Genomic DNA, 12,506 nt, shown 5'->3' with positions numbered 1-12,506 from the left:
CATCTACTACCCGAGCCAGCACCTTTCCACGTGAGGCGGAGAGCCTGGAAACTGCTCTGTGGGACTCTGTCCCCACAGGGGGACACAAGGAAAACTTTGGAGGTGCAGGATATGGTGATGGTTTCACAGGTGTATGCATACACATAAGTCCACACTCATCACGTTATACACATTAGCTATGTGCAGGGGTTTTGCATATCAATTATACCTTAATAAAACTTTCTTTTTATCTATTGTTTAGTATTATACCGATGCTCCTAGAGAATTTTTCCTTCTTTTGTGAAAGGTCTGTAGCAGATGTGTAATCAATGAAACTTCAATAAAGGAAGAGAAATGGGAAAATATATCTAAAATCAAATGTTACAATATCTACTAATACTTCAGGTGGAATTTGATTAAGAAAAACAATTAAAATGAGAGCATAAAGAACCCTTCACTATGGGGATAAGGGAGAGAAGGGAGAGAAAATATAAGCTTCAAAATGTACAACTGAAAAGACAGGAAATATGTTCACTTTCAGATATTGAAATTGAAAAGGCAAACCATTAGAAAGCTGAATTTCTCCAAAAGAAATGAACTAAATTGCCTGTAAAAAATTTAAATGAAGTACAGAAAGGAATCTGACACTCACATTAGAGAAAATGAATTGTCTTCACATTGTTTTGTTTTCCCTTTTTTTGAATGAAAAAGAACCACCCAAAATTCCATTGAGGTCAGTAGATTATTGTGTTTAAAACTAGTGTCTGAGAATTAATAGAATTGCTGTTTATAAATAGGTAGAGGATTTCTTCCCTTGCTTCCCTATCTTGTTTCCTGCATCCTTCTCCACTGCTCTTATAAAATCCTTACTCATCAACAGAAACATATTGTACAAAAAGCTTTTCATGAAAAAGATGACATTTATCTTCTAGCAATGTTTCTTTCTTGCTCAATAAAATACCTCACTACAATAAAACACTGCAGCAAAATAAATGTCAAAGTTTTAATAATTTTTCAAAACTCACTTGTTTTTCCCCTGAGAATTAACTCTGGGTAGTGAACACATAATGCGATATACAAATGATGTATTATGGAATTGTACACTTAAAACCTATGTAATTTTGCTAACCATTGTCACCCCAATAAATTTAATTTTTAAAAAACTGAGTTATTTGTGATATAGGAATTGGGTTCATTGAGTTGGAATTCATTTCTAAAGAGACACAGTATTATAGTTGCTAAGTCACTGCATATAAGAACTATCATGTGGTTAAATTATATTTCCTTTTAAATATGACTAGGCTTGAATAGAAATGGGATGTTTTTGTCATCACTCCCATGAAAGGTGCTCCATAAAAGGCCTGTGAAAGAAAGGTGTTGTGCCTTTTTTGCCCAGTCATGATTACCAAGTATGGCTGGCATGATTTCTGTTGTCATCATGGCTACCTGGAAGTCAATGCCAGCCCTCCTCCTCTTCAACCCCTCCCCACAGCTTCCTGCATACTTGGTCAGGATGGAAAAAGTCCTACATTTAATAAAGATTAGCAATCCATAATATATGTCTCCAAGCGGAAAGGTCCAAGAGGTTCCCTCTCCCAGCCATTTCCCTGTTTAATGGCAACACACACACACACACACACACACACACACACACACACCAATTACAACTATTCATTTGTTCAACAAATAGGTATTGCAGTGTTAGTAACCACCACGAAAACATTAAATTAGCACAGAGACCCCACGAGGAATAGTGCTGATAGTTTTAGAATGTGAATGTGCATTCATCTTATTTCATTAGCTTGCTCAAAACAAGGACTAGTACTTGAAATCTATCCAATCACAGTCAAGAATTTGAACGTGTGAATGAGGAAACCATTAATTCACTTACAGCAAATTGCTGGGTCTTCATCACTCTCATCAGAACAGTCCTGCTGAGAGTCACAGACTGCTTCCTGGGAGATGCACTGGCCACTGGCACAAGTGAATTCATCTGCAGAGCAAAGCTTTCTTCTGGACGGGTCCTGTGCACAGGCGTAGACCCAGAGCTGATCCAGACCAATAAAACCTTTCTGGCTCAAAATATCTCCTTCAAAAATAATCTTTAGGAGGGGAAATGAACAATTTATGAGTTCATAATGTCTTTAAAAGACGTAATAATAATAATAATGATGATGATGATGATGATGATGATTAAGAAGATGATTAAGATGATGTTTAAAGAGCAGACAAATACAATTGATACCAAAGTTCCTATTTGAGAAGCCTAACCCATGCACATTAGACTGATGAGCACATTAGATCCACTGAGGCCTGTGAGAAATCACCCATGGTCAGAAAAAATAGAGTTTCCAAGTTAACCGTTGACAATGTCTCTGGCTGTAAACTTTTTACTTAGTCATCATCTTTGCAGCTCTCTTTCTTTTTAATATTCAAGGAAAAGAATAAGAAGTGTCACTTCTGCATCTGGTTGTTTACTGAAAGTATTAGAATGCATGAAGGGAAATGTCAGGCAAATAGTAAGAGATGCAATAGAAGAATAGAAAATGTAAAAGAGTATAAAAAATTATTAATTTTTTATGAAACAATGTCTTTAATAATCAAGAAGTGCTGATTAAAGGAAATACATCTCATTTTCTCCAATAAAATGCCTACCTTTTCTGAAGCTATACAACATAAGCAAGTGAAACAACCATACATTGCTCGCTCAATGGAAGATAATGTCAAAGTACTAATATTCTTTGAGGTTAGTTAACATCAAGTGAGAGATCGAAATAGCTGATTGTATAGCAAATAACTAATTCTCTGCTGTCCAATATGGTCGCTACATAGGGATATTTCAATTTCAATTAAAATTCAGTTCCTCAGCAGTACTACGAGCCACATTTCAAGGGTTCAATAGCCATATGTGCTAGTAACTACCATACTGGAGAACACAGATATAGAAAATTTCCATTATGATGGAAAATTCTATCGAACAGTGATGAACTAGATGTTGTTAACATGTAAATAAGATACTTGGAATAAAGGCTGACTTCTTTTAGTCTCTTCCAGCTTAAAGTTTCTGAACAGACTCTTCTTTGCAAAAACATGAAAAATATATATTTGTCTGTTAAAAATTACTTAAGATCAAGTGTCAGTTTACAAATATATTTGACAATTTAGAAAATAACGTTAAATTTAAATCATATTTAATATTAAAAATATTTGTATGCTGCTATACACTTTCCCCATAATGAATATCATAGTAAAAATATGTAAAAATTTTTGGAGCTGCAGCTGTATACTTTTATAGCAGCAAGAGATTACATATGCAGAAATATCAGTTTGGATTTCAAAAATTGATCAATTTAAGTCTCAAAAGTTTGCCACCATTGAAAATCTGATTACATTTATTACACACTTGGAAACCTAGAATAACTTCCAAATTATTTTCTTTGTATTTTATTTTGTTTTATCTTTGTGTTAAATAACAATAATTTAATATTCCGTTTATGTAAAAAGAATGAAACTCCAATCATTTTGTATTTCTTTCAAAAGTTATAAAGGAAGATATCAGCTTAGAAAAATTGAAATAATGTCAAAATGTTAACTCAATAGGCTATGATAGAAACCTCAACTTTGCTGAGATTGCTAGCAAAATGCTATGAAATTGTAACTTCAGAAATTGTAACTTCAGCAGTAAACAGGATTCTAAAAATCTACATAATTACAGGTCAGTATCATTTGGGTTCTCCTTTTTAACACTTATAAAAATGTATGAATGTGGCATTAGCGTGAGGAATGAGATTGGTTTCATAAGCCACACATGCATTCACTTATTATTTTATACTCACACACCAGTATAAATATATTTATATACTCTATATACAACACAAAGTGAATGGAATTTTAAATAAACTACTGCACTTCAAAATAAAATTCTAAATAGCAATTAATAATGACAGCTATTTAAATGTTGATCTCACTGACATTACCATATTTTGCAATATTGCCATGATATTAGAAAAGAAAGAAATGACAGGCAAATATTTAATATGGAAGTTTAAAAAAATGTTATGAGATATCTTTTTTCTGCACAATCTCAATAAAATCCCAAGTAAACCTTTGTGAGAGAGACAGCCTTCCCACTGAGCATATATATATTTCAGATATATCTCTGTATAGGTAGAGTTACCCATATGCTATAAAGATGTGAATTACTGCATTTCAATACCAGTTTATTTTTTATCTGCTTATAATGCAATTTGCTTCCCTAGCTGCAGTGCATGGTGTTGGGGGGTACTCATCAGGGATCCCATGGAGAATGAGGAAGATTTAAACAAGACAACTCACACTCTGGGTTGTCCTCTTGGGAAATTTGGCCTGAGAAGGGCTAGGTGCAATGAAACGAAGTAGGTAATCACTCTCCCCAAACATACAAGTTCACATTCCTACTTTAAATGTTAATTTAAATTTAGCAATGGGTGATAAATTATCTACTGCAAAGCTAACAATAAAACTTAATGATAAAAAAAAATTTGTTTTTCCCTTTTATACCTTAAATGTCTTCAGTCCTTCTGGTATTAAGACATCTGCTTTCACCCATTTTCTGTGAGTTGATGTGTTATATGTCCAAAATATTTCTTCTTCCTTTGATTAGAAGAAAAATACATTACTCATTTCCCCAAATTCTACTCTCATATTTACCTATGTACTCTCTTAAGTACATTTTAGTAGAGTTTACCCTACCTGTGTGATATTAAGTAGTAAGAAATCCAAAGTATTGGTGAAAAAGCTGTATAACATTTTTTTAAAGGAAAAATAAGAAAATGGGGGGCATGAATAGGTGGAGCACAGAGTTTTTTTAGGGCAGTGAAAATATTCTGTATGATCATATAATAGTGCATATATGTCATTGTCATTTGTTAAAATCCACAGAATGTACAACATGCTGTATCATGCATCTGTATAGAGATCATTGCCCAGGTTGCAAAATGTATGCAAAATTATGTTACTATACACGTATTCAATAGAAGTCTGTAATGTACTCCAAAATTTTGCCTATGGTATTGGGCTTCATGATTCATGACTGTGCTTTTATGCTCTGAAATAATCCTATTTTTCTTTATATGTTATCAAACATTTAAGTTAATTTTACATTTCCCTGGTTAAGATAGAACAAATTGTTCACAATATTTACCTATCGAATGCACTGATTTTTCATGTATTGATATAGTGACAATACAGAAAGTGGCATAAATAAGTCTCATGTTGAGCTCTGAGATTATCTCTCTGCCCCCCTTTCACTGTGCAATAAGCATCAGCATTGGGAGGGGACATCTAGTTGCAATGACACATGACATGTGACATTCACACTCTCATAAGCATTTACCTCCTCACTCAGCTTCACTTACTTCATTTATACCCAAGATTTTCTAAGAATAAATCTATTTTCAACTTAGTCCTTTACAATCTGATGTCTACTCCAATTTCCAAGTCTTAAATATTTCAGAAGATAGTCTAAACCCATTAAAATGTACTTCATTTCATTACTAATTCAGATCCACTGTTGAGACTCCCACAAGACAGCAAGACATACATTGTAGACGTGTTTTCAGCTTATGGCTTCCAGGTCACATCAGGAGGAATTGGTTATAAAAAGCTGTGAGACCCAGCTAATTTTTTCTTCCAATTATTTTCTAGGCAACTTTGGTTAGTTACCATCAAGACACTTATATCCTCCGCAGATACTTTTAGTGACTATACTTGGCAAGTTGTGTTCATCACTTCCCCTCACTTTCATTTTATGAGAATGATTGAGAGCAATCGTGCTCTTTTTTCCATAATAACTGATTGATTCCCCTCTGTGCTACCTGAAAAAGAATGCACTTACATTTTTTTGAAAAGTGAGCAGAGTTCTTTATAAACTTAAATGGCTTTTCATACACTAAGTTAAGGATCTATTGTGTATGAAATCCAGATTTTTCTACCACATTTTCATGTCTAATGACACAGCAAGGAAAATGAAAAATAACCCCAACTAAACAAAATCAGCTTTTGTTTTAGGCATGTCCTCACTCTCAGACTCCTACGTATCTAGTTACTTTCAGCAGTGTCAATGCGAATGAGACCCTCAGCTCAGAAAAGCCTTTCAAGTGATGTTCTAACTTTTTATTGTCTTAAAATCAATCAATAAATAACATGTTTTAAAAATGTGTTGACTTCTCCAGACCATCATCAATAGTGCTATTTTACCCTCAAAAATACATACATTTATCACTAGATCTCTTAGAAATCCCAGCTTATCCTTCCCTCTTCCAGTGAAGAAAATCAGAGGTACCAATTTCAAGGTTTTATTTTATTTTGCTATGTAACTACTTTTGATTGCATGCGGGGATAGGACCATGGGCTTTGGTAAAGACCTTCCTTCAAGAAAAGCGTAGTATGGCTTTTAAAACTGTATCATGTGATTTATGGATGATGTGATACAGAATTGCACACCTGAAATCTATGTAATTTTACTAACAATTGTCACCCCAATAAATTAAAAAAAAAAAAAAAACTGTATCATGAAAGAAAAGATACCTTCTGAGGCAGTTTCTTTCCTGCTCCAACTATGTTTTCCTCCTACTTGCCAGTGGGAAGTTAGAGAATATGTAAAAGGTATCAGAGGGCACCCCACTATCTTTGGCTCACTGACAATGTAGGTCTCCTAAGGATAAAGGATGGGCTGTTTCTATAATTACTGCCTTATAGATGATGGACAGAGACCTAAATCACAAGAATAGTCACATGGCACCAACTAGAACTGCTACACACTTCAGCTGACTCTGAGAGGGTCAACTTATTTAACAACTTGCCTCTCACCTGTGTTTTCTATTTCTCAAGTTCAAGTGTCCTCTGAAAATAAAGAAAATGACCCTGAGAGTTCTCACCAGATCTTCCTTGGTTTACCTGCACATATTCTAAGGCAGGGGTGTCCAAACTGCGGCCCGCGGGCCAACTGCGGCCCGCAATCCATTTTCAATTGGCCCGCAGCAAATTCCAAAAATGTATTTAGTTTACTTAAATAAACCAGGTGAGGCAATACGTACTTCACCTCGAGTGAGTGGCCCGGCTGTTTGTGTATTTTACTGCATATGGCCCTAGGTGAAAACCGTTGAAAAAAGTTTGGACACCTCTGTTCTAACGGTTGTTTTCTATATTCTATTCATGGAAGATGTAAATGATCACTTTCATCAAGAGATAATTTTAGAAATGATACATTTGGAGTACTCTTTAAAGTGTGTGATAAAACATCAACTTGTGATTTAAACATACTTTCATGCAGATTTTGCATTGGTGAGCAAAGTGCTACGTGTTTAGAGCAGAGCAAACTGTCAGAAAAGACAGAACACTGTCTTGCAGAATACTGGGTAAACTAAGGAATCAAACATCAGTCAACACTCTCTATGATATGCACCTGACTGGTTCTGATTAACACACTACATCAGTTCACCATCATTAACTTCTTTTCTTTAAAGTGGGAAATGAAATGTTGATTAATTATTCTTATTATATGAGGTGATTTCTGAAGCCAATTTGTTTTCCTCTTTTCTTGTCCCATCCTAAAGCCACCAGAGAAATGCTATTGCTCATTTTGAGTAATTCTTAGTTCCATTCTACATGTATTGAAACTTTTAAAATCCATCACTGGTGTTCAGGGCAGATTAAAATAATCTGCAGGATTAGAATATGTAGCATACAAATTTCTACTTAAATGTAGGCAAAGGACTATCAGGGGACCATATATTTTAAAGCATCTTTATAATACAAACATAACATTATTCTAGAACTTTTTTCACTATGTGTTTGTTGAAGAAGGAAATTTGAAAATATATAGGGTTGCAAATTTTCATGGAGGCTCTGTGGGCTTGGGTGAAACAGCACAGGTAACAATAATTAAAAGATGATTGAAACATAAAAGGTTTTTTTTCTTTTTAAAATTTCTCCCATGTATCTGGGAAGTTTGGAGTACTACAGAAAGGGCAGGGAGGTGTTTTTGGCCCTCCACCCACACACACCTAATAAAATTGAATGAAATATATTAAATAGGTTCTTAGGGCATCAGGCAGCCAAATACTACTGAAAAAAATTTCACAAAAATATAACAGTTATAAAATGCTAGAAATTGTATCACATTCCCGTAACAAAGGAAAATGTATTAGGCTATCTAATGAGAGTATTCATCCCACTTGATGCTTTAGAGTTTTGTGAATGTCCTGGAAAAGAAAGGTAAAAGAAAGAAGACTGGACATGAAAATGACACAAAAGGAAAAAGAGAGATAATTTGATAGAAAAAAAAAAACACAGAGAATTCTTCCTGAATTGTCAAATATCTTGATAATAAGCATTCTGATTCTTGAGGATTCATTATGATGGCAATTCAAACTTCAGCTGTCAAAAATTAATGACAAAAAGAATTCTCAAGGCAACCAGGGAAAAGAAGACAGTAACCTACAAAGGAAAGCCCATTGGATTATCATCAGATTTTTCAGCAGAAACTCTACAAGCCAGAAGAGAGTGGAATGAAATATTTAAACTATTGAAAGAGAGGAATTACCAGCCAAGAATAATAATATCCAACAAAGTTATCCTTTCGATATGAAGGAGGAATAAAGACCTTTCCAGATATACAAAACCTGAGGGAATTTTCCAACAGAAGGCCTGTATTACAGGAAATACTGAAGGAGGTTATTCTACCTGAAACAAAAAGACAAAAGGATACAAAACTGACAGACAGAAGCAGGAAATGGCAACCCCTACACAGAATAGGACACTATATACACTTAACGTAAAGGGTAAAGGAGATATAAACACAAAGAAAGAAAAAGAGAAAAATAAGACAATTTGCTACTGCTATTGACAGATGGTTAGTGGCACTTGATAAGTACAGATGATAAATAAACCTTTGTTGAAAATAAATCTTGCTGATGTCATGTGCAGCTTTCAGTTGGTTTTATTCAAAGCATTGTGAGCAAAGGAAAATGATTTGGATGTTTTCACTGTCCTTTTTCTCATGTCAGAATTCCTGCAAAAATCATCAAATGTTCCCAATTTCTAGAATGATTGATGTTTATCCCTATGATTTCTTTACTACTATCTATAAGTAATTCTTCACAAGAGAAATTCTCAAACTGTCTCGGATATTTTCCCACTTGTTTTCAGGTACAGTTAGGTTTTGAAAAAAAAAAAAAAAAAAGGTGTGGATTTGATTTCCTCACTAGCATTACCACTACAACTTCTACTATGCCCAGAGTGTCTTTTTTATTTTTTCATTCAAATTACTTGTTTGTCTTTATTTAATCAGTAATTACCAGCCTTTAAAACTGTCTCTGCTGATACCAGAACAAGTAATTTGCTTCCATATTTATAGCTTTAATGGTGTATAGATATAAAATCCAAAAGAGATGACTCATATGAGAGCATCAATACAGAGCTAACAATACAGAATCCTAAAAGCTCATTTTTATCAGACCTATAGTTTCATTAATATACTTTCATGATTTTTAACAATTTTATGAAATAATATTGTGCAAATTACCACATTGGCTTTTGAACATGACAGTATTTCCTTAAGCAGCTTCTTAATATTTCTTTTTAAAGGTATACTGAATAAAGTCAAGTGAAATAATACCAAAAGCCTACACTGAGAAACACAAGTTGCTAAGAATAGAAATTTCATTCACTCAATAGATTTGAAATAAATGCAAGTTTCTTCTCACCTTATTATTATTTAGCCCTACTCTCAGTAAACTGTTTTCCATAGTGTAATAAAATTGAAGATGGCAGTTCTTGCCCAAGCAGTGAGACACGTAGCGGCTTAGATAAGCCCTGTTGTCTAAATGGTTAACAGTAGAAGTATCCTTAGTCCCTAGCCACATACAGTAACCTGAAAAATAAAGGAAAAGGGAACAATTTAGACAAAAAAAAAATAGCTACTTTCTGTTTGAACAAAATTATTTTATTTCTAGTTTTCAAAACCAGCCTTAGATCACAAATACTTTGTTTAAAAAGATATGATGGTTTGAAATGATTACATCAACTATAAATGATAGGTTTTCATGTCCCCATGTGCTTTCTAAAACCACCAAAATCTGCTCCTAATTCCTGAAATCAAAGCTTGATAATACCCCCAATATGAAAATTCAATATTCTTATAGAAAGAAATTCACTGATATAAAATCTCTATGCCACTAAATTATCATTTTCTTTTAAATGTCACAATGCAATCTTTCTTTAATCAAGAATTCAGCTTTCTTCACAGAATTTTTCCATTTTGATTATTTTTTTTACTTTTTACAGAAAAACCTTTATACTTTGAGAAAACATAATTTAAAATGCCCTATTTCTTACCCAAATCTATGGCAGTATCAGATTATCTACAGTCCTATAAAACTGCACCCACAATTCTGTAGTACATATAAATATTGTCAATCAATTTTTTCCCAGATAATTCTTAAAACCAATTTGGATTGTTCTTGATCTCAATAATATAGACAATGCAGATATACAAATATACTTCTATCATTGTACAACTTCAATTTTCAAAAATAAAGTTTTCCACATGCTTTATTTCTTTGTAAGTTATTCCTACTGCCTCTGCAAACTGACACTCTTCTTTAGTAGAAATGTTAGACTTTAATCAAAACAGCAGAGTAAGTTAATAATTTGCCTCTGACCTATACACAAGGAAATGATAAACAAAATGAAAACACATTTTCACAAAAGCAGAGACAGATCAATTGCCAGATAAAATACCTCAGAAGATAGGAAAGAAGACATATGCTAAGCGATGAACAGGGCTGAAACCACAGAACTCTTGGACTCCAGGACAAAAAGCAGGCTGTGGTAGCTTGAATTTTAACTAATTTAAATGTTCCAAAAACTAGAGGAGCAGAGTCAAATTCTCTCAATGAAACCAAAGACTTGGGCTGGGGAAACCTGCCCATAATCTGAGGTAGGAAACACACCCTACACTCACTGCCTCGGGCTATGCCTAGGAGACAGGAAGTGCAAACGTCCAAGCATTACCATGGAATAGGAAAGCCTAAACTAGGACTGTTACTCAGGTAAGGTTTTAGGGACCTAAGTAATGCTCCAACAAAATCACTGAAGGAGGAGGTAAGAACAAAAAAATATATCAGGAAAAAATAGAGGAGGCTGGAGAAGGAGAGCATATCTACTGTAGATATCAGAAGACAAAGGTCTATCACCATGTAGTTAGAAATTAAATAAACAGACTTTCATTCTTAAAGTGTATGATCAGAGAGATTATTTAGGTGTGGTAAATATAAAAATGTTTGAAGTTTATAAATACTAAGCAAGTTTATCACCACAGATCTTTCGAAAATAAAAGAATAATTAGTTAAAGAGTGAACCTTCGCAAGAAGGAAAAAGGAATTAAAAGAGAGAGGATGAAATAAAAGAAACAATGGTGAGTAAAGAAAATGATAAAATATATCATTGCAATAATTTGAAATATAATAACTTCCAAAGACATTGACCGAAAAATCTTTTTGAAAATGTTAAACTACAATTCAAAACCAAAATAGGGGTTAAAATAAGAGTTAAATTGTGCCAAGATCCGTCTATTCCAGAAAGAGAGAAATATACTGAAGCACTTTAGGTTTTGTTAAAAAAAATGTAATATTGTTAAATATTAAATATGAAACATTTTTAACAATGTTCAAAATTTTAAATAGCTACAAATATACAAGGAATACAAATCAAAGCCTCTACACCAGTGAGAAAAAAAATAAAATAAAAGACTAGCAAGCAAACACCTTAATAGACATCTCACCAAAGAAGAGACACAGATGGCAAATAAGCATATGAAAAGATACTCCATATCATAGGCTATCAAGGAAATAAAAATTAAAGCCACAATACAATTTCATTACACATTTATTAGAATGGCCAAAATCCAGAACACTGACAACACCAAATGCTGGTGAGGATGTGAAGCAACAGGAACTCTCATTCATTGCTGGTGGGAATGAAAAATGGTACAGCCACTTTGGAAAACAGTTTGGCGGTTTCTTACAAAACTAAACATACATTTATCATGCAATCTGGCAATCGTTCTCCCTGGTATTTACCCAAAGGAGCTGAAAATTTACATCCACACAAAAAAACATGCACATGGATGTTTACAGCAGCTTTATTCATAATTGCCAAAACTTCGAAGCAACCATGATGTCCTTCAGTAGGTGAATGAATATACTGTGGTCCATCCAGACAGTGGAATATTGTTCAGCATTAAAAAGAAATGAGCTACCTCAAGATTGCCATGGGGATACGAAAGACAATTTGAGGAATATAATCAATAATGTTGTAAAGATTCTATAGGGTATCCGATGGACACTTGTCTTATTTGGGAGACCACTTCATGGACGGTGTAGATGCCTGACCACTGCAGTGTACACCTGAAGCTGAAGCTGAATAATAATGAATGTCAACTACAATTTTATATATATATATATATATATATATATATATATATA

General features: G+C 33.7%; 1 protein-coding gene across 1 annotated transcript in view; it reads right to left on the bottom strand.

Annotated features, from left to right (window-relative positions):
- The window catches only part of MALRD1 (MAM and LDL receptor class A domain containing 1), a 534,334-nt gene that overhangs the window by 478,718 nt on the left and 43,110 nt on the right, over positions 1–12,506 (bottom strand). Inside the window, exons 8-10 of the mRNA XM_033100523.1 lie at positions 9,726–9,892; positions 4,519–4,611; positions 1,871–2,081 (exon numbers count right to left, since the gene is read on the bottom strand). Coding sequence (XP_032956414.1) covers positions 1,871–2,081; positions 4,519–4,611; positions 9,726–9,892 — 471 coding nt within the window. The remainder of the gene's footprint in view (positions 1–1,870; positions 2,082–4,518; positions 4,612–9,725; positions 9,893–12,506) is intronic.

This window comes from Rhinolophus ferrumequinum (assembly GCF_004115265.2).
Source record: "Rhinolophus ferrumequinum isolate MPI-CBG mRhiFer1 chromosome 5 unlocalized genomic scaffold, mRhiFer1_v1.p scaffold_110_arrow_ctg1, whole genome shotgun sequence".
NCBI classification, from domain to species: domain Eukaryota; kingdom Metazoa; phylum Chordata; class Mammalia; order Chiroptera; family Rhinolophidae; genus Rhinolophus; species Rhinolophus ferrumequinum.
Note: the sequence above shows the minus strand (reverse complement) of the source record. Positions and strands in the feature narration are given on the sequence as shown.